This window comes from Prunus avium, chromosome 8, assembly GCF_965620075.1.
Source record: "Prunus avium chromosome 8, drPruAviu1.hap1.1, whole genome shotgun sequence".
Lineage (NCBI taxonomy): Eukaryota > Viridiplantae > Streptophyta > Magnoliopsida > Rosales > Rosaceae > Prunus > Prunus avium.
Window position 1 is genome coordinate 4,783,649 of NC_142291.1, and position 19,980 is coordinate 4,803,628.

At 37.6% G+C, this 19,980-nt stretch overlaps 2 protein-coding genes across 3 annotated transcripts; one reads left to right on the top strand and one right to left on the bottom strand.

Moving 5' to 3' along the window:
• Positions 1–275: 275 nt before the first annotated feature.
• Positions 276–2,061, top strand: LOC110759597 (Protein kinase superfamily protein). Of its 2 annotated transcripts, XM_088245356.1 has the most exons (2): positions 278–1,657; positions 1,708–2,061. In XM_088245356.1, exons 1-2 carry the CDS (start codon positions 569–571, stop codon positions 1,738–1,740), a joined length of 1,122 nt encoding a protein of 373 aa, XP_088101482.1. In that variant the 5' UTR covers positions 278–568; the 3' UTR covers positions 1,741–2,061. The 2 variants fall into 2 exon arrangements, with proteins under 2 accessions (XP_021817372.2, XP_088101482.1); XM_021961680.2 differs by having other exon boundaries at positions 276–2,061.
• A 1,447-nt stretch (positions 2,062–3,508) lies between these two features.
• On the bottom strand, positions 3,509–9,634 carry LOC110759593 (DNA (cytosine-5)-methyltransferase DRM2-like). Its single transcript, XM_088245355.1, has 10 exons — positions 9,024–9,634; positions 7,632–7,675; positions 7,194–7,331; positions 6,998–7,097; positions 6,857–6,903; positions 6,103–6,222; positions 5,808–5,907; positions 5,185–5,276; positions 4,360–5,082; positions 3,509–4,094 (listed from the first exon to the last, which is right to left on the bottom strand). Exons 2-10 carry the CDS (start codon positions 7,632–7,634, stop codon positions 3,669–3,671), a joined length of 1,749 nt encoding a protein of 582 aa, XP_088101481.1. The 5' UTR covers positions 7,635–7,675; positions 9,024–9,634; the 3' UTR covers positions 3,509–3,668.
• Positions 9,635–19,980: the final 10,346 nt, after the last annotated feature.

The following is a 19,980-nucleotide window of genomic DNA, read 5'->3' on the forward strand; positions in this document are numbered from 1 at the left end:
TCCTTCCCTCCCCTTATCTTTTGCCACGGCAAATGAGTGGAAATGCTTTAGCAACCCACAATGAGATTTTAACAAGAGTCAAATTCATTTGAACACCCTGAAGTTCAGCTTAATTGCGGCAACATCCCTTTACATTCTTATGGTGACATAAAACACGTTTTTATTGAAGAAGTTTTGTAATTTATTTATCCTCGAATACATCGTTCTTTCACGCGGAAAATAAAGTGTGTAAATAATTGAACCTGTGGAGTGGGTGCTGCAATTAAGCCACACCTCAGGGGTACAAATCACCCTATAAAGTTCAAAGTAACCAATTCTGGCGTTGACTCGCCTACTGATCATTTGAAGTCAAACCCACCTTCCACGAAAGTCCCTCTTCCTTCCTTCCTTCCATGGCAGCATACTTCTTGCTGCCTTCTTCACAACACCAGCATATATCTCTCTCATTCAACCCCCTCCACCACGTTTAATTTCTCACCAAACCCCCCACCCCGGCCTTTTTACCACTTGCACCCCCAACCCCACAAACTAATTAACCCTCTCCCTCTCTCTCTCTCCTCCAATTTCAATGCCCATGGAGAAAACCTTCCAAGCCGTTCTTGCGGCTACAGGCAGCTTCTTCGCCATAACCGTAGTATTCGCCTGCGTCTACATCTGCTGGAAGGGCTCCAAACCCAAATCGACCCGCCCCCGCCACACCCGACTCGTCCGCAACCCTCCCGCCACCGACCTCACATCCGTCGCCGTCGACGAAAGCGCGTCCTTCGATCCCTCGCTCAAGGTCTCCATGGAAGAAGTCGTCAAGGCCACCAAGAATTTCTCCGCCGATCTAGTCGTAGGCGACGGCGGCTTCGGCTTCGTCTACAAGGCCCAGTTCTCGGACGGCCGCACCGTCGCCGTCAAGAAGCTAGATCCCGACGCCTTCCAAGGGTTTCGCGAATTTCAGGCGGAGATGGAAACCCTAGGTAAGCTCCGGCACCCAAATATCGTTAAGATTTTGGGATATTGTGTCTCCGGCGCCGATAGGATATTGATTTATGAGTTTATTGAGCGGGGCAATCTGGACCGTTGGCTTAACGACTCGTCGTCATCCGACGGTGATGGGTATGATGACGGGACCGGGTTTAGATTACCGTTATCTTGGAAAACGAGGATTAAGATCGTTAGGGGTGTGGCTAATGGGCTGGATTATTTGCATCGGTTGGACAAGCCCATTATTCATAGGGATATCAAGGCTAGTAATGTGTTGTTAGACTCGGAGTTTGAAGCCCATATTGCTGATTTCGGACTGGCTCGGAGGATGGACGCCTCCTGTTCGCATGTCTCGACGCAGTTTGCAGGTACTATGGGGTACATGCCGCCGGAGTACAAGGAAGGGTTCACGGGGGCAACCGTGAGAGCCGATGTGTTTAGCTTCGGGGTTTTGATGTTGGAGGTTGCGACAGGAAAACGGCCCAATTTGCCCACCGCGTTCGACGGCAAAGAAATGGGCTTGGTGGAATGGGCTAGGAAAATGGAGGCCCAAAACCGCCAAATGGAAATGGTTGACCCTGGTATTTCGAAGGACGACTTGGATGAAGCCAATGTGAAAGAGTATTTTAGGATTGCTTGTCATTGTGCTGGTGAGATTTCAAGAGAAAGGCCCCCAATGAGAGAGGTGATTGAAATGTTAGATCAAATTTCGGAGAAAGGCCCCCAATGAGAGAGGTGATTGAAATGTTAGATCAAATTTCGAACTGACAATATATAAATCTATCTATTTTCTGCGTTGGTGAGCAATGTTGTTTGTTTATAGTGTTAGTAGGGATATGAATAATATTGTTGAAAGGGATGTAAATAGGAAATTGAGCCAATTAGACAAGGGAAAATTATAGAAGTAGGAGGATTAGAGGTAGTTTTTATTTTGGCCCTTGTTGCATTATTACTTTTCACCAAGTGAGCTTTGTAAATGGTAAAAAGAAGATCCCTAACTAAAGAATGAGAGGATCTTTTTTAAACCATGTATGGAACTTTCTGTGATGATTATTTAAATAGAACATGATTTTCATGCTTTTGGTTTTATTACGTTTGCTATGATGGCTGCCAACTCATTGATCTGATGAGACAGGGGAACCAAGATTTCTATTAATTATTAATTGGTTAAGATTCGTTACATTATGAAAGGCATGATTGGGGTCGCACAAATTAGTATGCCCAACGTGGGTGCTTCGAATTCTACTATTTGATTGCTAAAATATCTTCTACTTACATACTAAGATCAAAGGTATGAGTAAATTTCATAAATGAACATATCAAGATACACCTAGTCAGAGGAAGGAAACGTAATGAGTCTTGCCCCTCAAATGTAAAACCTTGACAAAAAAACAAAATAAAAAAACCACAAGTAAATGCACAAATCATTCCTTTTTAGCTGGGATTTTGGTTTGAGAAGAAATCTGAGAGAACGAGATGAAGGAGATGACAAACTTGCTAAGCTGCTGGAGGAGGTGAGATTATTCCCATATAGGGAGGATGCAAGAAGATGGTGTGTAGAGACTTGAGGCCAATTTCTTATACATATTTTTTTAATCGGTTGAGACGCGTATCAGGTAGTCCTCTTTTTCTTCCTTTCAGCATTATTTGGAAATCAAGAGGTTCCACTCAAAATTAAGGTTTGGCTTGATCGGGGGTACACGGGAAGGTAAAATCCTGCAATTTACTCTAAAGATGTATGACAAGTCCTTGTCATGCTAACTCCACCCATTTCCCATGGCAAAGGTTAAGGGGAGGCAAGGGCTATTACGATTCACGTGAATAGTGTCAGCCCTTGCAAAAGGCTAGCAGTTCCATCGATTGCTCGGGGCTGGGGCAAGGGGGAGCCCAAGAGGAAAATCCCGTTTCCAGCAGGACTTTTTTGCCCGGGCTGGGTGTGGGCTCCACAAGCCTGGCTAGCCCTCATTCAAAACCAGCCCTTACAATAGCCTAGGTTTGCTGACGTCAGCGATAACGTCAACAACCAAAAAAGATTTAAAAAAATACTACAAATTTCAGAATTTTTTTTAAAATAAATACTTAGTCATATTTTTCACTTCCCACACCAACACTCTATACAAATTCCTCTCCTCATATCTCATGTGAATAGTGGTTGTCATGACAATGAGTGGAAACACCTTAGGGGGATGGAAGTGGAGGAAGTGCATGGGAGAAGGTCAAGTATTAGGTAGTGCTTTGGGCATCTGTTTCTCCAAATTTTAGGAACCCTTCTTTCTAGACTAGAAGGATGTAGCTTCATGAGTATGTTTTAGTTTGTTAAACTAGAAGTAGCTTGAATTAATATTTTTCTATCCTAAATTCATGTTGGATTGCTTGTCCGCTTTATTGTCCAGTTTCTCTTGTGAAATAAAACTTCATCTTTTCGTTTCAAAAAAAGAAAAAAAGGAAGGAGCATGAGCCTAACAAAAATGACCATAGTGTCGCTTGAACTTGCCTAGAGAAGAGGGAGAGGGGGCAGAAATCATGCAAATAAGACTTGAGAGGATCAATTGTAAGATAATTCGAAGGAAAAGAAGGGAAGTCTAGGAAAGAAAGTAAGTCCAAACTTGAGAAAAAGAAAAAAGAAAAAACAAAGCAAGACAAGGCTTTCCAATGCACAGTGGGGGTTGAAGCATATTTACATGGAATCAATTGTTTTATGTCTTTATGGACCTGACTAAATCTAGTATACGATAGTAGTGATAAAAGAGCGAAGATTCTTTACCCTCGAGTCCATCTCGATGAAGCCTGTTGCTGCCTGTAAGATTGTTGCATGGACTCCCACCAACTACAAGATCAAAACCACCAAATAAAGTCATATAATGCTCCAGTCTGTCACCGTTCAGCTGCTGTACATCATCAAGGTCATACAAATTCCCTCTCTGGTTGGTCTGCTCCCACCAACTCCTCACAACATTTCTATTCACTGCAGAGATCTCTACCGACACGACATTCTTTAGACGAATACCAAGCCGGTGAAGAGCTATTTCTGCCCCACCAATCCCAGAGAAAAGAGAGAGGAGGTTGATGCCATTGGGAAACATCTCTTTTAATACTGACAGATGGTATGCCACTGTATCAATCTGGCATGAGTTGAACTTATAAGAAAAATGCAGATACTATCTGACAAACAGAAAATTCTAACTTGAAACTATACTAAGGAAACTCTGTTAGAAAACAGCATTGAAACTATTTCATGCTTCTGCACACAAAAAACTAAAGGAAAAGACATAGGGTTTAGGGTTTTGAGATTTTCAGGATTTACCAGTAGATATGAACTGCAGCATATATTAAAAAGGAATATAAAAGATATCTAAATTCCAATGAAACACACACAGAATTCACTACCTGGAATGAATTCCCGAGTGATTTGTATCTGTCAGTCCTGCTTATTCCCCTTGTGTGGTTCTTTGGATAGCCCAAAAGCATTTCCACTTCATCAGGCTCAAGTGGGGCAACCTTATTTCTTCCTACCCACACCAGATTCCACTTCCGGCATTCATCAAGAACATATTTTTGGACTCTCAGTGGTGGTTCACCATCATAATCCTCAAGAGCCTTCCTGATCCTTTCTGTTGATTTTGCACTGGCAATGGAGGTTAGCAAGCAGTTCAACTTTGTCCGCGTATCCCAAGAAGGCCACCATTTCCTTATCAAGGGAAATGCCTCATGTATGGTGTGTGGGGGAAGCGGAATAAGAGGAAATCTGTTTTCAATAGGAAGATTGTGAACATAACCTCTTTTCCTCGCAGCAGCACAGAAATACTTGGAGTCAACAAACTCCGGTTGTACATCATATAGGAAGCGGGATATAGTACTCCAAACCCCTTTAGGAGTAAGTGCCACATTCTCATAATAGAAATACGGTGGGCCTAAAGCCGCCTCTGGAAGGTTCCTGTGTGTTTTCAAGCATGGTTCAGATGGGATGCCAAACCCAACCATTGGATTTGGGAGATGAACTGTCTCATCATCTTCGTCTATGGTCTTGTTCCCAAGTCTCATAAGCTTTTTCTTTTTCAGCAGCTCATACTGAAGAAGTTTCCTCTTCTTGTATGCGTGATTTAATCTTGGCTGCAAAAGTACAGCCAACAATCACAATCTACTGAACATGGCATGAATACGTACTGATTTTGTAGAAAACTCAAGAGACTATAATATTCTATACTACTATACCTTCTCTTCAAGAGGAAGATGGGCATCTTCGGCCCTTGCCATTTGAGCAGCACATATGAAATCAGTCAACTCAACAACTGTGGAGTCAAGACCTGCAGTGTTTGAAAGGGGAAAAAGAGGGCTGAGGAAGGAGAAACAGGTGATCACAAACTATTAGAATTGAAAAAGAGACTGAGAGAGGATGGCATAAGCAGCTGACTCAACTCGCACAAAGTGCTTTACGACTCAGAGCCCAATCCACTTGGGCAAACCAGGTTGAATTTGCAATTAAACAACAGGGCATATAAGGAGTTTTTTGGCACCCACATCACTGGCCTCTTTATGGTATGAAAAACATTCTAGTCACATTACCCAAGAAAGTAAGCAGTATGTTTTTCAAAACATCGAAGATGAGATGTTAGATCCTAAATCAATGTGCTTTATCCATATTTCTGGAGTTCGGTTTGGTGCTAAAGTAAATCCTAAAATAAATAAATAGCAATTTACAGGATATCAACAGAATCAAATCAAGCAACTAACGTTCATTTTTAAATAAAAAAAATCAAGTAACCAACTGGAGATATGTACAGGAAATGATAAAAGCAATATAAAATCAAACTAATGCATAAAGATAAAACTTATACCACATCTTTCTATTGCTATTGAAGCCTCCTCTGCTGTGTACCCCATATTGACCAAGGATAATAACTTTTTGTTTTTCTCGGATGTAGGATTTAGGATGTCCTGCATAATAGTTAAATTAAATTACTATTGAATAGGCACATGTAAATTGCAAAATGATATCATATATTTGTTGCTTGGAGGATTGGGGAAAAACCGAAATACAAAGCTTAGCAAAAAAGGAAAATGTCAGCTCACACTCTTCTAAAATACATAAAAATCCATAACATACAACCTATTGCTGAGGCGAACAACTACCTCATTATCAGAATAACTATCGATATCTGAAAAATCATCCAGAAAGCTCGCTTCACTATCCGAAGAAAACTGATCATCACAATCAACTTGTTGCGGTTCTTGGGGAGAACTTTCAAGAGCCTGCAAAAAATACAGCAAGAAAACAAACGAAATTCTTCGTCTTCTTTCTTCCTTATAAGTTCTGAAGAATTTATGTTCTTAAAGTATGTGAACGTGAGAACCAGGATACATATGACCCATTCACCTTGCAATAAAAAGAATTAAAACAAGTGCTTTACGTTACCTTGACTAATTACTTAATGATCTAGCAGGGTAGATATGATATTGAGTAAGAAAACCACATGAGCAGACTAGAAATTTCACAAGAAATGAGAACCCCAAAAAGAAAAAAGAGCCACTAACAAAGGAAATTTCTTAGGTTTCTTGTAAGAAAACACAGACTTCATTGGATGGACGAGAAGTCATCATATCTAACTTAACAACCTCAATCTAAAACATCTTACATTGAATAGAACACACCCCCACACCACACACACCCAGCCCCCCAACCACCCCCCACCCCCCACCCCCCAAAACCCCCTTTATGCAAATCCCTATGTTCATGGATTTATTAAGTGAAGTTTTGTTCCACATAAACTAAAAATTTGTTACAACAAATACAATTAGAGGGAACCAAGCTCAAAACCCAAATTATCTATATCACCAAGAATAAGTGTCCAAAGCAGCATTGGCAAATGAAGATATGTTGACTCACTGAATATGTGAGGAGGGTTTCAAGAATTGAATCTGTATTCTCCTCTCCTGGATATTCCATAAAAGCGATGTTATATGGGGTTATAATTGAAACAGTCAAGGTGAAAACGGGTGTTGAAATGAAATGATACAGTGCTCTTACCATGTTCCTGAATTGCTTTGGCAACCATTTTTCCAGAAAATCCCATCCCAACAAAATGATCAACAACTTTGGAATTTGAAGGACCTTGAGATGAGCTCGCCTATAGGAAGAAATATGTAATATAGATTAAATACTCCATCTAAATATTCATCAGGTATATATTATATTTCAGAACAACTGATGCAAAAACGTTTACCTCCCCAGAGCCCGCAATAGCTTCTCTACCAGGAACTGTCAGACTTGAAGAAGAAGATAAAGTGAAGCTCTCAATTTCCAGCTCATCTTCTGTACTCCAGTCAATATCATTCCCATCTTCGCCAGAAGTATTTCCATCCTGCACAAAGTTTATACAAACACACGCAAACAACAAAAAGAAGTAAATAGCCCAGACTGTAACAAATTGTATAAAAGCCAAATAAACAGCTGTATAAATTCCAGATTCAGCAAGAAAGGACAATCTTTAAATTCGGAACAAGACAGACCCCGCAACAACAGGTGTTAACAAATTGTGTGCAATAACCAAAAAGGTCTGCACACACCACAACACTTTACTATTTCAAAATGAAGAGCGACTAAAAATTAATGATGGATTAATGAAATGAATGAAAACAAAACTTAGTTAGAAAACTAGTACCATTTCTCTATAAGCTATGTTTGGCCCACGCAGAGGTTTCCAAGCTGTCCAAGTAATACACAGAAGGAATAAGTGCCAAACAAATTCAAAGATTAACTATATAAGCAACAAATAATTTAATTCCTAACTTGGATAACAGACTTTGTAACAGAGAACTGGGATTAGATATTCATTGCCATTATGTAACACATCTGTAATAAAAGATATCACTGCAAGATTTAAGATCAAGTAATGGAAGTTGTTGAGCCATCAAAAGAACGACTCAACCAAGCCATTTTGTCTGTGATACAGACTTTTCAAATAGGCAGATTGATGATCGAGCTTACATGGGCGGTTAAACAAATAATCATCGTGACCCAAATGAACCCAGCTGCCGAGCTATCCTGAGGACTGTTGCTAAAGAGATTCCCATTAATTAGCACAATGTTAATGAAGGAAACAAGAAAATAATAATATCACATCATCATTAAAGTTACAATTATAATTTCTCATAGCAATACCTAAATTGGAAAAACGGCAAGTAAAGAGAAAGTAGCCCAAAATTTGTATGTTATGCCTGAATTCACATTCACTGCTGACACCCTCCTATCTCCTAAGATTCTAAATGATACATTCCATAAAATCCTAAGTTATCATTTATTTTTCAAGCGTGTTTAAACATGACGAGTTGGGTTACTATCAAATCATCTAAAACAACTAGCTAAACATGCGTTAGGAATGGGGTTGGCTAGTACTCAACACGAACAACATGAACATGACACAGCACAGCAAGCCGACACAACTTGAGTATCCCCATTATCACCAAAGAACGCGGCATAAATTGCCAAGAGTACAATATCCATAGGGCCACAAGTTAAAAAAATTCCTTTTGCATGCAAACCAAATATCTGCTTTTTTTGATATTCTTTAAAACAACAAATGGCCAAACCTTGTAGATTTCAATATGGACCAAACCTCTCTTATTTCCTATTCCTCCTAATTTCAGGATTTGTAGGCCACCACCGTCTCAGCCATATAATAACATCCACAAAACCCCAACCCACCCTCTTTCTTCAACATCAAGCAGACTACAAAAGAATCTCTACTAAAACGTAAACCCCCAATTTGTTTACTGAATGGAGGAAAATGAGGAACAAAATCTTGAACAAGTTCTCTTCACATCAAATAATCAAAGAACCAAAAAAAAAATCTAAAACCGTTTTTCTACCCCTTTCTTAAGCAGCAACCAAACAGTGCAATGCATTACATCAGTTGCATAAAGAAACTCGTAATCACTCACACAAACATAACAAAAAACCCTAATCAACAACAAGCACAACGAGAAAGTAATTAGCTACAACTTACAACCGCAATTAAACAAATAAAAAGTAGCATTGCTCAAAGAAAATTTACCCGTGCGAGATGAAAATGCAGAGGACCTCTCTGATCGTGAAGCTCTCTGCTTGTTAATATCGGAAATGCACTTCACCTCCTCGAAAATTCACCTTGCCGTGGCTTTGTCCTGTGAAACCGAAGAGAGCTCCGAGCATCCGCCCTTTGAATGGAGAAAATGGCGAAGAAATCTGCAGGGAAGCAAAGCAAGAAGAGCTACATGCATAGAAAAAATCTAGAGAGAGAAAGTCACTGGTGTAGATAGAGACACTTGTTGCAGTGAAGAGTTGCCAGAACCACAGGGCTCTGAAGAACTCGAGGGAGGAACAAAACATGCTCCGCCTGGTGCGCTTACAAACGCACAACGACGCTAATTTCATACTCTCGTGAGAGTAGGAAAGTAAAAGATTCTTATTTTTCCTCTTAGTGGATGGTGACATCAGCAAGGTTATCTCAACTTGATTCTCAACTACCTCACATCATCCAACCAAAAAATACCCTTAATTTGGCATACTTTTGGCCATCCCAATGGAGGCTCCATTTGAGGCTCAACTACCATAAGGCTCCCATAAATACAAATTCTCCTTATAAAAAGCATCTCTAATGGTGCGGCTCTAAAACTTGAAGCCCAACCAGAGCACTACCTAAATCTATATGCTTGATTGAAGCCCTTGAAATCAAGCGGGTCCAGAAAGGAGAAAAGTTGCATCCCACATTTCTTTATCTCACTTGCCTTGCGATTGTACAAAGCCATACTTGCCTTTTTTTTCTTTTGTCAACATGTTTGCCACCATGCTGACCCACTTTTTTCTTTCAAAAGCTGTGTTGATTTCCAAAGTTGAAACAAAGTTGAAATAAAAGGTTGATTTCCAAATCTTGTCCAAATTTTGATTTTTTTTTAGTTGAAATGTTCAAAAAAAAAAAAAAAAAACTAACGTAACATGAACAAACATTAAAGTAAAATAGTTAACCAAAAAATAAAAACCATGTAAATCAAATTACATTATAAAAAAAAAATATAGAGCCCGCCATGAATATAAGGCCTCCTATTGTTGGAAATATGCCTTTAGAGCCCCAAATATTCCATCGGAGCTCTAAATGGGGATCTATCAACCCCTTTTACAGCCCCAACCATTGGGGGTGGCCTTTGAATGCGTGAATTAATTAATAAAATGTTTCCAAACCTAGAAAGAAAATTAGATTTCTAGTCATAAAAGAAATTTTATTAAGAAGATCCTGCTTATTAGAAGGGTCCTTCCATTTAATAATACTAGTCTCTCCGCACGTGCTTCCACACCTGCGAGCGGAGTAATTTTTGAGTGTTCCTGGTACACCACGTGGTTGGTGTACCATCCAATAGACGGAAGACATATGGAATATGTCCAATGCAGTCCGCCACATGTGATAAGAAGAAATGCAGTAGGTTGGATAATTCCACATGTTCTATGTTTATTGGATGGTACACCAGACACGTGGTGTACCTGGAACATTTAAAAATTTCTCCTGCGAAAGGGTCTTTTTTTTATTATTTAAATTTATTTTAGAATTAAAAAAAATAATGTTGTGTTCCATAAAACTAGGATCCATTATCTGATTTTTCTTTTAATTTTAAATATGAAGAAGTATGAATTTATCATATTTCCTCATTTAATTAATAATTTCAATTCTTAATGTTTGCATTAACCAAGGGCATTTTATGGTGTTTTGAATGTTTTACCATTCTCTACTTTTTGCTTTATATATATACTAGCCTCTCCGCACACGCTTCTGCGCATGCGAGAGGCTTTTTTTTAAAATTTAAAATTTATTTTAGAATTAAAAAAGATAATGGATAGTTGTGTTCCATAAAAATAGGATCCATTATCTGATTTTTCTTTTAATTTTTATTTTTTTAAATATGAAAAAGTGTGAATTTACCATATTATCCTCATTTAATTAATAATTTCAATTCTTAATGTTTGCATTAACCAAGGGCATTTTATGGTATTTTGAATGTTTCACCATTCTCTGCCTTTTGCTTTATATATACTAGCCTCTCTGCACGCGCTTCCGCGCCTGCAAGAGGCTTTTTTTAAAAAAATTAAAATTTATTTTAGAATTAAAAAAGATAATGGGTAGTTGTGTTCCATAAAAATAGGCCATTATTTGATTTTTTTTTTTTAATTTTAATTTTTTTAAATATGAAAAAGTATGAATTTACCATATTATCCTCATTTAATTGATAATTTTAATTCTTAATATTTGCATTAACCAAGAGCATTTTATGGTATTTTGAATGTTTCACCATTCTCTGTCTTTTGCTTTATATATATATATATATATAGATAATATAGATATATATATTTGGAATACCTAAATATTTTTCTAAAGTATTTTCATGAGGTATATTTTAAATAGCTGAAATTCGATCCTTAAAATTATGATTAGTAGAATAAGAAAAATAAATAGTAGATTTATGGAAATTAAACTTTTTACTTGATTTTTTTTTTGGAAATCAATTAAAAGATTTAACAATCATCTACAACATAAAGATTTGAAACTTTGAGACCCTGATTAGAAGTTAAAAGATCAATATTAATAGATGGATGAGATTTAAGAAAATTGAGATATAGTAGAAAGGGCTCAACTCAAAGAATAAAAAGATAGGGGATAAATGATCTCCTTGTCCTCGACGAGGTTTAATATGACCATAAGGTTTACCACTAAAGAGAATAGAGTAACAGACACTAGTCACATAATTTTTAATCCAATTGATCTAAAGATTAGAAAAATCAGATTTGTGAAGACAAAGGAAAAGGTAATTCCAATTTATTCGATCATAGGCTTTTGCTATATCTAATTTAACTGCCATTTCAGTCTTTTTAAAATGTTTTTTAGGAAAAGAAGAAAGTAGTTCATCACCAATTAAAATATTAAATACATTTAGATCAAACCATTCGTATTAATTAATAATTTAGAAATTATTTTATAATTTACATTGCAAAAACTAATAGAACGAAAGTGATTAATTTTTCACCTGGATTTTGTCTAGGTATAAGAGTAATGTATAAATATTATATTTTTTTTATGGTACATTCACAAATGCAAATAATTGTTCCTAAGTTCATAAAAATAAATAAATTAAGTTTTCAATTTTCCATATTTATGAGATTTTGTCTACACATTTTTTACATTCATTATTCAATCCTGTGTCAGATTGTTTTTTGTATGATTTTTTTTTGTCGAAAATATTTTTATTTTATGATCATTCTACCAGGGCATGACCAAGTTCTCATGATAAGAAGGAAATTTTATTTTGGTTTCTTTATAAATATTTCCCGTGTTAAGCCATACGGACAAATTTGTATTTAGAAATTTTACTAAATATGTAGTGTGTGAAAAAAAAAAATGGAGAGGAGTGGTGGCAGACGTGGGTTAGGTCAGTTGGCTAAGATTGTAAGTCTGCCCTCTTGTACCCACGTTCGAATCCCCCTCCCCATAAATTACATTAATTTAGAGTAGTTTAGATTACCCACGCGATGAGATTATTGTGACAACTAGAGTTTTGTGCTTCCCACCTTTATGTTATTTCTAATCGCTCTTGTTGTCCTTCGCTATCTCGGTGTCACCCCCTTGGTCTTTCTAGTGTGCTCTTGGTTGATCTCTCTAATGTACTTGGGCGAGCCCGCAATAGTCGTTCTGGTTTGTGGCTGATTTTAGTTGGTATCCCTGTGGCGCGAGGCGGACTCTGATCGTGCTATGTTCGTGGTTATGGTGCCACATTGTGCGTGGGGGCTGGAGCTATTCTCCATTTATTTGAGGGGAGGGATGTAGTTGTTGTGTAGATTTCAGCTGCACCAAAATGGATTAAGCTGCATCCTCAACTTGTGATACTCGCAAGTGCACGAACCGTTGGTAGTTTAGCGTATGTAAGTGCGAGGTCGATTCCACAGGGATTGGTGATTGAATGATCCAATTTAGTTTCCCTACACAAAACAGAAATGAAAAAAGAAAGGAAATAAATAAAACAAGGAAGAAAGAAATAACTAACTCAAGCAGATAAGTTCCCAAGTTCAATTAGATTAATGGATTGATTCTAGCTAAAGTATGATTAAGCCATGGTGTTTGGTCATAACCTTGTGCTCCTAATTCCCTAATTTGATCATTTGTTGTCTAACCTAAAATTAAGCATTAGGAACCCATTAAGCATAGAAGAACAATTTAAACAACCAAGCATATATCTAATCCCTGTTGTCGAATGTCCATACATACTCTTCCTATTCATAGTTCAATTCGAATTAAAGCATGGTGTCTACTCTTAATTCAAACCAAGATAGCTAACATGCAAGCCTAAATGGTGATCAATCATTCAAACTAGCATATTAACTTATAAGCATAATGAATAAGAACAAAAATCATAATTGAAACTTGGAAACTAATCAAACTTGAAACTAAAGAAAAGAATTTACATAACAATGAAAATTAAGTAGAACTTGGAAAAACTTAAGGAGAATTTCAGCACAAAAATCTCATTATAACAATTGAAAACTAGAAAGAGAAACTAAGAGAATTTGAGGGAGAGAAGGGAAGGGAGCTCTAGAGAAGTGTTTGAGAGCTCCCCCCCTTGGGGTGTGTTTACAAGCTTGGGAAACCTCACTATATATAGGCCTAAGGAAGCTGAAAATCTGAATTAAGTATGGCTAATGCATACAACACTTGTTTTATAAAATCTGAAATGGTTGATGCACTTCACTAATGCATACAACACTTCCATTATAAAATCTGAAATGGTTGATGCACTTCACTAATAAATCCCACCAGCAGCCCTAGCTCATCTTCATGTCACCATGACCAAGCTTCCAACCAGAAATAATAGCTCATCCTGAGGTCAGCATGACCAGCAACTTCAAGGGCTTACGAATTGGGCTTCCCTTAAGCAAATTAAGACTTTAAGCACTCAAACTTGAAGTTCAGAATGTCTTCTTTCCAGCCATATATCATTTGGGCCAATCCAAGGTCGGAGGAGGAAGTTAAGGCCAAAACAAATTGCTAACTCATTTTGCGCGCTGATAAAATCCATCCTGAGCATGGCTCTGTGTTTGCTAGGTAACAGACTCCATATTTATCCAATGGGGCTGACTTTTGGATATGTTATATTACACACCCATTGGAACAACTTTCATGAAGAATGTGGCCTCATCCGAGCTATGTAGGTTGCTGAAACAAAGCTTGCAATATGACCTACGAAACTGAGCTGGCAGGGGACTGTAGCCAAAATTGAGTTTGTCTTTAAGCTCTTCATCCATTCATCCAAATTAGGCCCTAACATGCATGGATTGCATCATTTACTATCCAAAGCCCTCATTATTACCTAAAGCTCAATGAACTGAAAGATAAACACAAAAAGGATTAAAAGCACAAGTTTAACTCAAAAACATAACCAAATCATAAGCTAGAAGGGTACAAAATGATATGTAAATATGCACCGATCAGTAGTCCCTTGAATTGTTGAGGAAAAGAAGCCGAATTTGATTTTCCTTGCGGAAACTCACATGTCTACGATTCAGATGGGGAGATTAAAACACAGACTAGGTGTTGGTGATTTTCCTTGCCTAAAATGCTAAGCGCATAAAAGCAAACAAAAGTGCCAGGTCACTCATGGTCGGTCTAAAAAGACGACAGGAACAAAATCTCCTTGAATGCTAAGTGCATAAAAGTCCACCAAAGTGACATGTCGTTCCCTCAAGCCCGGCCCATGGATTAGGCTTGAAAAAGCCCATCGGGCCGAGCTGGGTTAAGCCCAATGGGCCTACTTTATTTTGTATTTTTTTCAATATTTATTTATTTTTTTTTGTCAATTCTTTATTTTTTATGTTTTGGTGTGTTTCTACGTTTCCTTTTTTTTTTTTCTTCTTCATAGTTCTCTATTTACATTTATCTATATGTTTATGTCTTCATTTTTTTCTTTGTTCATTTCATAAATTCACAATACATAAATTAAAATTTAGAAAAATACAACAAAAATTCATATGAACTCTTGTGATATTCTCTTCACTATAAAGCTCTAAAAGAGGACATGGAAGAAGTGCCTTCTAAGTTGACATAGTTTGGTGTAGCTCCAACATTATTGATATGGCTTAAATTCAGTTGTGGCAATGTGTTTGATGAAGCATATATAAATACAAATGGTGTAGCATATAATCATTAAGTTGTCTATGGCATGGTGGATAAGTTGTTGATTGGGATGAAAGTTGTAGGGTTTTGAAACCCCTTGTGTGTGTCTCCATTTCCTTTCACTTTTAAACTAAATTTAAATTTGGCTTATTATCACAAAACGTCCCTGACGTTTATGAAACTATCAGATTTCATCCTTAAAGTTTTTTTGTATCACTCATGGTCCCTAACGTTAGTATGGATGCTCTTAAATAGTCCTTCTGTCAAAAAAACAGTTAAATTCAAGGATATAATCGTCAAATCAATCCAAAATTATAAAATAAAAATTAATTAATTTCTTTCCCTTCTCTCTGTTCTTTCTTCTTCTTCTTTCTCTACGCCAGATATCTATTCTTCTGCTTCTCTTTCTTTTCTTTTCTTCTTCTTCTTTCTCTCCGCCAGATATCCACTCTTCTCTCTCTCTCTCTCTCTCTTTCTTTTTTTCTTCTTCCTCTTGTCATGGGTGATTTTTTTCTTCTTCTCTCAACTGGACAACTGGGCGTTTTCCCCTTCTCTCTCCTCTATCTTTTTTTTTTCTTCATTATCTGAGAATGATTTGGCTACAATGTGCTGGGGTTGGTTTGGGGCAAAAAGTCACGACTTCAGCTTCTATTGGCCTCTTCTTCTACCTTTGTTCAATTTTTATTTTTATTTTGGAAAAAGCTGAAGAAAAAGAGAACAAAAAAATCCAGACAGACCCATTCGCTCCCCCATCCCCTCTGTTATTTCTCCCCCGTGGCTTGAAGAAAACAGATAACTAAAAAAGCCCCACTGTAATATTGTATTTGTCTTCTTTTGTAATAGTTGACGGGACTGATCAATGCACAACCTTGGGGTTCTGGGGGTGAAACCCGTGATTTTTGGGATGGTTTAACTGTACCAGATATCAGGCCTAATATGCAGGGAGGTGAGAAAGGTCTAGACCAGTTCTGGAAACTCTTTAGTAAGCCTTTGGATCAAAGGCAACTGGGAAATAGGGGCAACATTCTAGAGGGGAGGAACCCATTAGCTTTGGCTCATTTTGCCAACCACCCTGCAAAGGATATGGCCCCAAATGTTAAATGCCCTTATGACTTCCCATTGATCGAAAATGAAATGAGAGTCTATATTCCAAATGTGGTATTTGGAGATGCAGAAGAAGTGAAGATGAAGAGATTTGGCAGCTTTTGGTTCAAACTTGGGGGTTCAAGAAATGGCGGATCAGATATTCCTGTATTGAAGACAGAGAGAGAAGAGATAAGGAATCTGGCGGAGAGAAAGAAGAAAAGAAAAGAAAGAGAGAAAGAAGAAGAAGAAGAAAAGAAAAAGAGAAGGGAAGGAAATAATATATATATAGATATATATATATATATATTATAATTTTGGATTGATTTGACGATTATGTCCCTGGATTTAACAGTTTTTTTGACAGAGGGACTATTTAAGAGCGCCTATATTAACGTTAGGGACCATGAGTGATACAAAAAAACTTTAAGGATGCAATCTGATAGTTTCGCAAACGTCAGGGACGTTTTGTGATAATAAGCCTTTAAATTTATATAAAATATATGGGCCTACAGGCTAGACCTTGATGGGCTTTGCAGGCCAGGCCTTCATGGGCTCAAACGGGCCGAGCCTATGGGTTGGGTGTTGCGTAGATACAGCTGCACCAAAATGGATTCAGTTGCATCCTCAACTTGTGATACTCGCAAGTGCACGAACCGTTGGTAGTTTAGCGTATGTAAGTGCGAGGTCGATTCCACAGGGATTGGTGATTGAATGATCCAATTTAGTTTCCCTACACAAAACAGAAATGAAAAAGAAAGGAAATAAATAAAACAAGGAAGAAAGAAATAACTAACTCAAGCAGATAAGTTCCCAAGTTCAATTAGATTAATGGATTGATTCTAGCTAAAGTATGATTAAGCCATGGTGTGTGGTCATAACCTTGTGTTCCTAATTCCCTAATTTGATCATTTGTTGTCTAACCTAAAATTAAGCATTAGGAACCCATTAAGCATAGAAGAACAATTTAAACAACCAAGCATGTATCTAATCCCTGTTGTCGAATGTCCATACATACTCTTCCTATTCATAGTTCAATTCGAATTAAAGCATGGTGTATACTCTTAATTCAAACCAAGATAGCTAACATGCAAGCCTAAATGGTGATCAATCATTCAAACTAGCATATTAACTTATAAGCATAATGAATAAGAACATGAACCATAATTGAAACTTGGAAACTAATCAAACTTGAAAAACTAAAGAAAAGAATTTACATAATGAAAAGTAAAGTGGAACTAAGAAAAACTTAAAGGAGAATTTCAGCACAAATATTTCATTACAACAATTGAAAACTAGAAAATGAAACTAAGAGAATTTGAGGGAGAGAAGGGAAGGGAGCTCTAGAGAAGTGTTTGAGAGCTCCCCCACTTTGGGTGTGTTTACAAGCTTAGAGAACCTCCCTATTTATAGGCCTAAGGAAGTGAAAAATCTGAATTCAATATGGCTAATGCATACAACACTTGTTTTATAAAATCTGAAATGGTTGATGCACTTGTATTAGAAAATTTGAATTGGTTGATGCACTTCACCAATGAATCCCACCAGCAGCCCTAGCTCATCTTCATGTCACCATGACCAAGCTTCCAACCAGCTCAATAGCTCATGCCTAGCTCACCATGACCAAGCTTCCAACCAGAAACAATAGCTCATCCTGAGGTCAGCATGACCAGCAACTTCAAGGGCTTACGAATTGGGCTTCCCTTAAGCAAATTAAGACTTTAAGCACTCAAACTTGAAGTTCAGAATGTCTTCTTTCCAGCCATATATCATTTGGGCCAATCCAAGGTCGTAGGAGGAAGTTAAGGCCAAAACAAATTGCTAACTCATTTTGCGCGCTGATAAAATCCATCCTGAGCATGGCTCTGTGTTTGCTAGGTAACAGACTCCATATTTATCCAATGGGGCTGAATTGTGGATATGTTATAGTACACACCCATTGGAACAACTTTCGTGAATAATGCTGCCTCATCCGAGCTGTGTAGGTTGCTGAAACAAAGCTTGCAATATGACCTACGGAACTGGACTGGCAGGGGACTGTAGCCAAAATGAGTTTGTCTTTAAGCACTTCTTCCCTTTATCCAAATCAGGCTTTAACATGCATGGATTGCATCATTTCCTATCCAAAGCCATCATTGTTACCTAAAGCTGAAAGATAAACACAAAAAGGATTAAAAGCACAAGTTTAACTCAAAAACATAACCAAGTCATAAGCTAGAAGGGTACAAAATGATATACAATTATGAACCGATCACTGGGCTGGGCTGGGCTGGCTTTTAGACACCTAAGCCAAAGCCTAGCCCACTAAATATTTGGTCTGGCCGACCTAAGCCTTTTCTCGATGGGTCGGGCAAACCCCCATCTTCCAGTGGCCTGTGGGCCAAATGATGACCCTTATTCTCAATCTCTTAAACAGTGCTGGCCCTAGATAAGGGCAAGCAGTGTGACCACCCTGGGCCCATTGTCCATAGGGCCCATTTTTTTCCCTTTTAATATATGTATTTTTTTTAGGAAATATATGTATTATATGTTACTGATATTACACAAGGAAAAACAAAGAAGAGGAGTCTCCATGTGGGTCTCTGTCTTTCAGGCAAACACAGAAGTTTCTCATATCGCACAACACAGAGACAAAACATAGAGGAAAAGCAGACATATTCTCTCTTTTTTCCTTAAAAAAGAATTTTCATTTACCGTTGGATGTAAATTCAACGGTTCACTCACTCTTGCACTCCTTTTAAGAAATTTTTTTGAACCATTGAATTAATATCCAACGGCGGGTGACCACAATTTCTTGGACTACAGGGGCCCAAGAGATTTGTGGTCATTCACCGTTGGATGTAATTCGAAGGTTCACTCACTCTTGCACTTCTTTTAAGAAACTTTTTTAAACCATTGAATTAATATCCAACGGTGGGTGACCACAATTTCTTAGACTCCTGTGGTCCAAGAGATCGAGACTGGTATGTCTACAGTCCCGATCTCTTGGACTACATGGGTCCAAGAGATTTGTGGTCACTCACCGTTGGATGTAAATTCAACGGTTCACTCACTCTTGCACTCCTTTTAAGAAACTTTTTTGAACCATTGAATTAATATCCAACGGTGGGTGACCACAATTTCTTGGACTCCTGTAGTCCAAGAGATCGGGACTGGTATGTCTACAGTCTCGATCTCTTGGACTACAGGGGTCCAAGAGATTTGTGGTCACTCACCGTTGGATGTAAATTCAACGGTTCACTCACTCTTGCACTCCTTTTAAGAAACTTTTTTGAACCATTGAATTTATATCCAACGGTGGGTGACCACAATTTCTTGGACTCCTATGGTCCAAGAGATCGGGACTGCATATGTCTATTGTATATTCATTTAATTGTTTGAAAAATTCTTTAGATAAATTAGGGTTTCTTAAGATAATTGGAACATGTGAAACTCTAATTCTTAGGATTTTGAGTTTTTCCTTAGAATCATGAATGTAATAGCCTTAGCCTTAGATTTTAAATTTTTTATATTAAAATTTGAATTGATATCATTTATTCATCTTGAATGATAAGTTTTTATTTAACATGAACATGTTAATTTTTAGTTATTGAGTCTAGCACATAAGTAAAAATAAAAATAAAAATTGTGACACAATTTGAAGGGGCCTAATTCTTTACTCTCGCTCTGGGCCCTCAAAAACTCAAGGCTGTCCCTGCTCTTAAAATATCATTGATAAATAAAAAAAAACTTTTAAAAATAT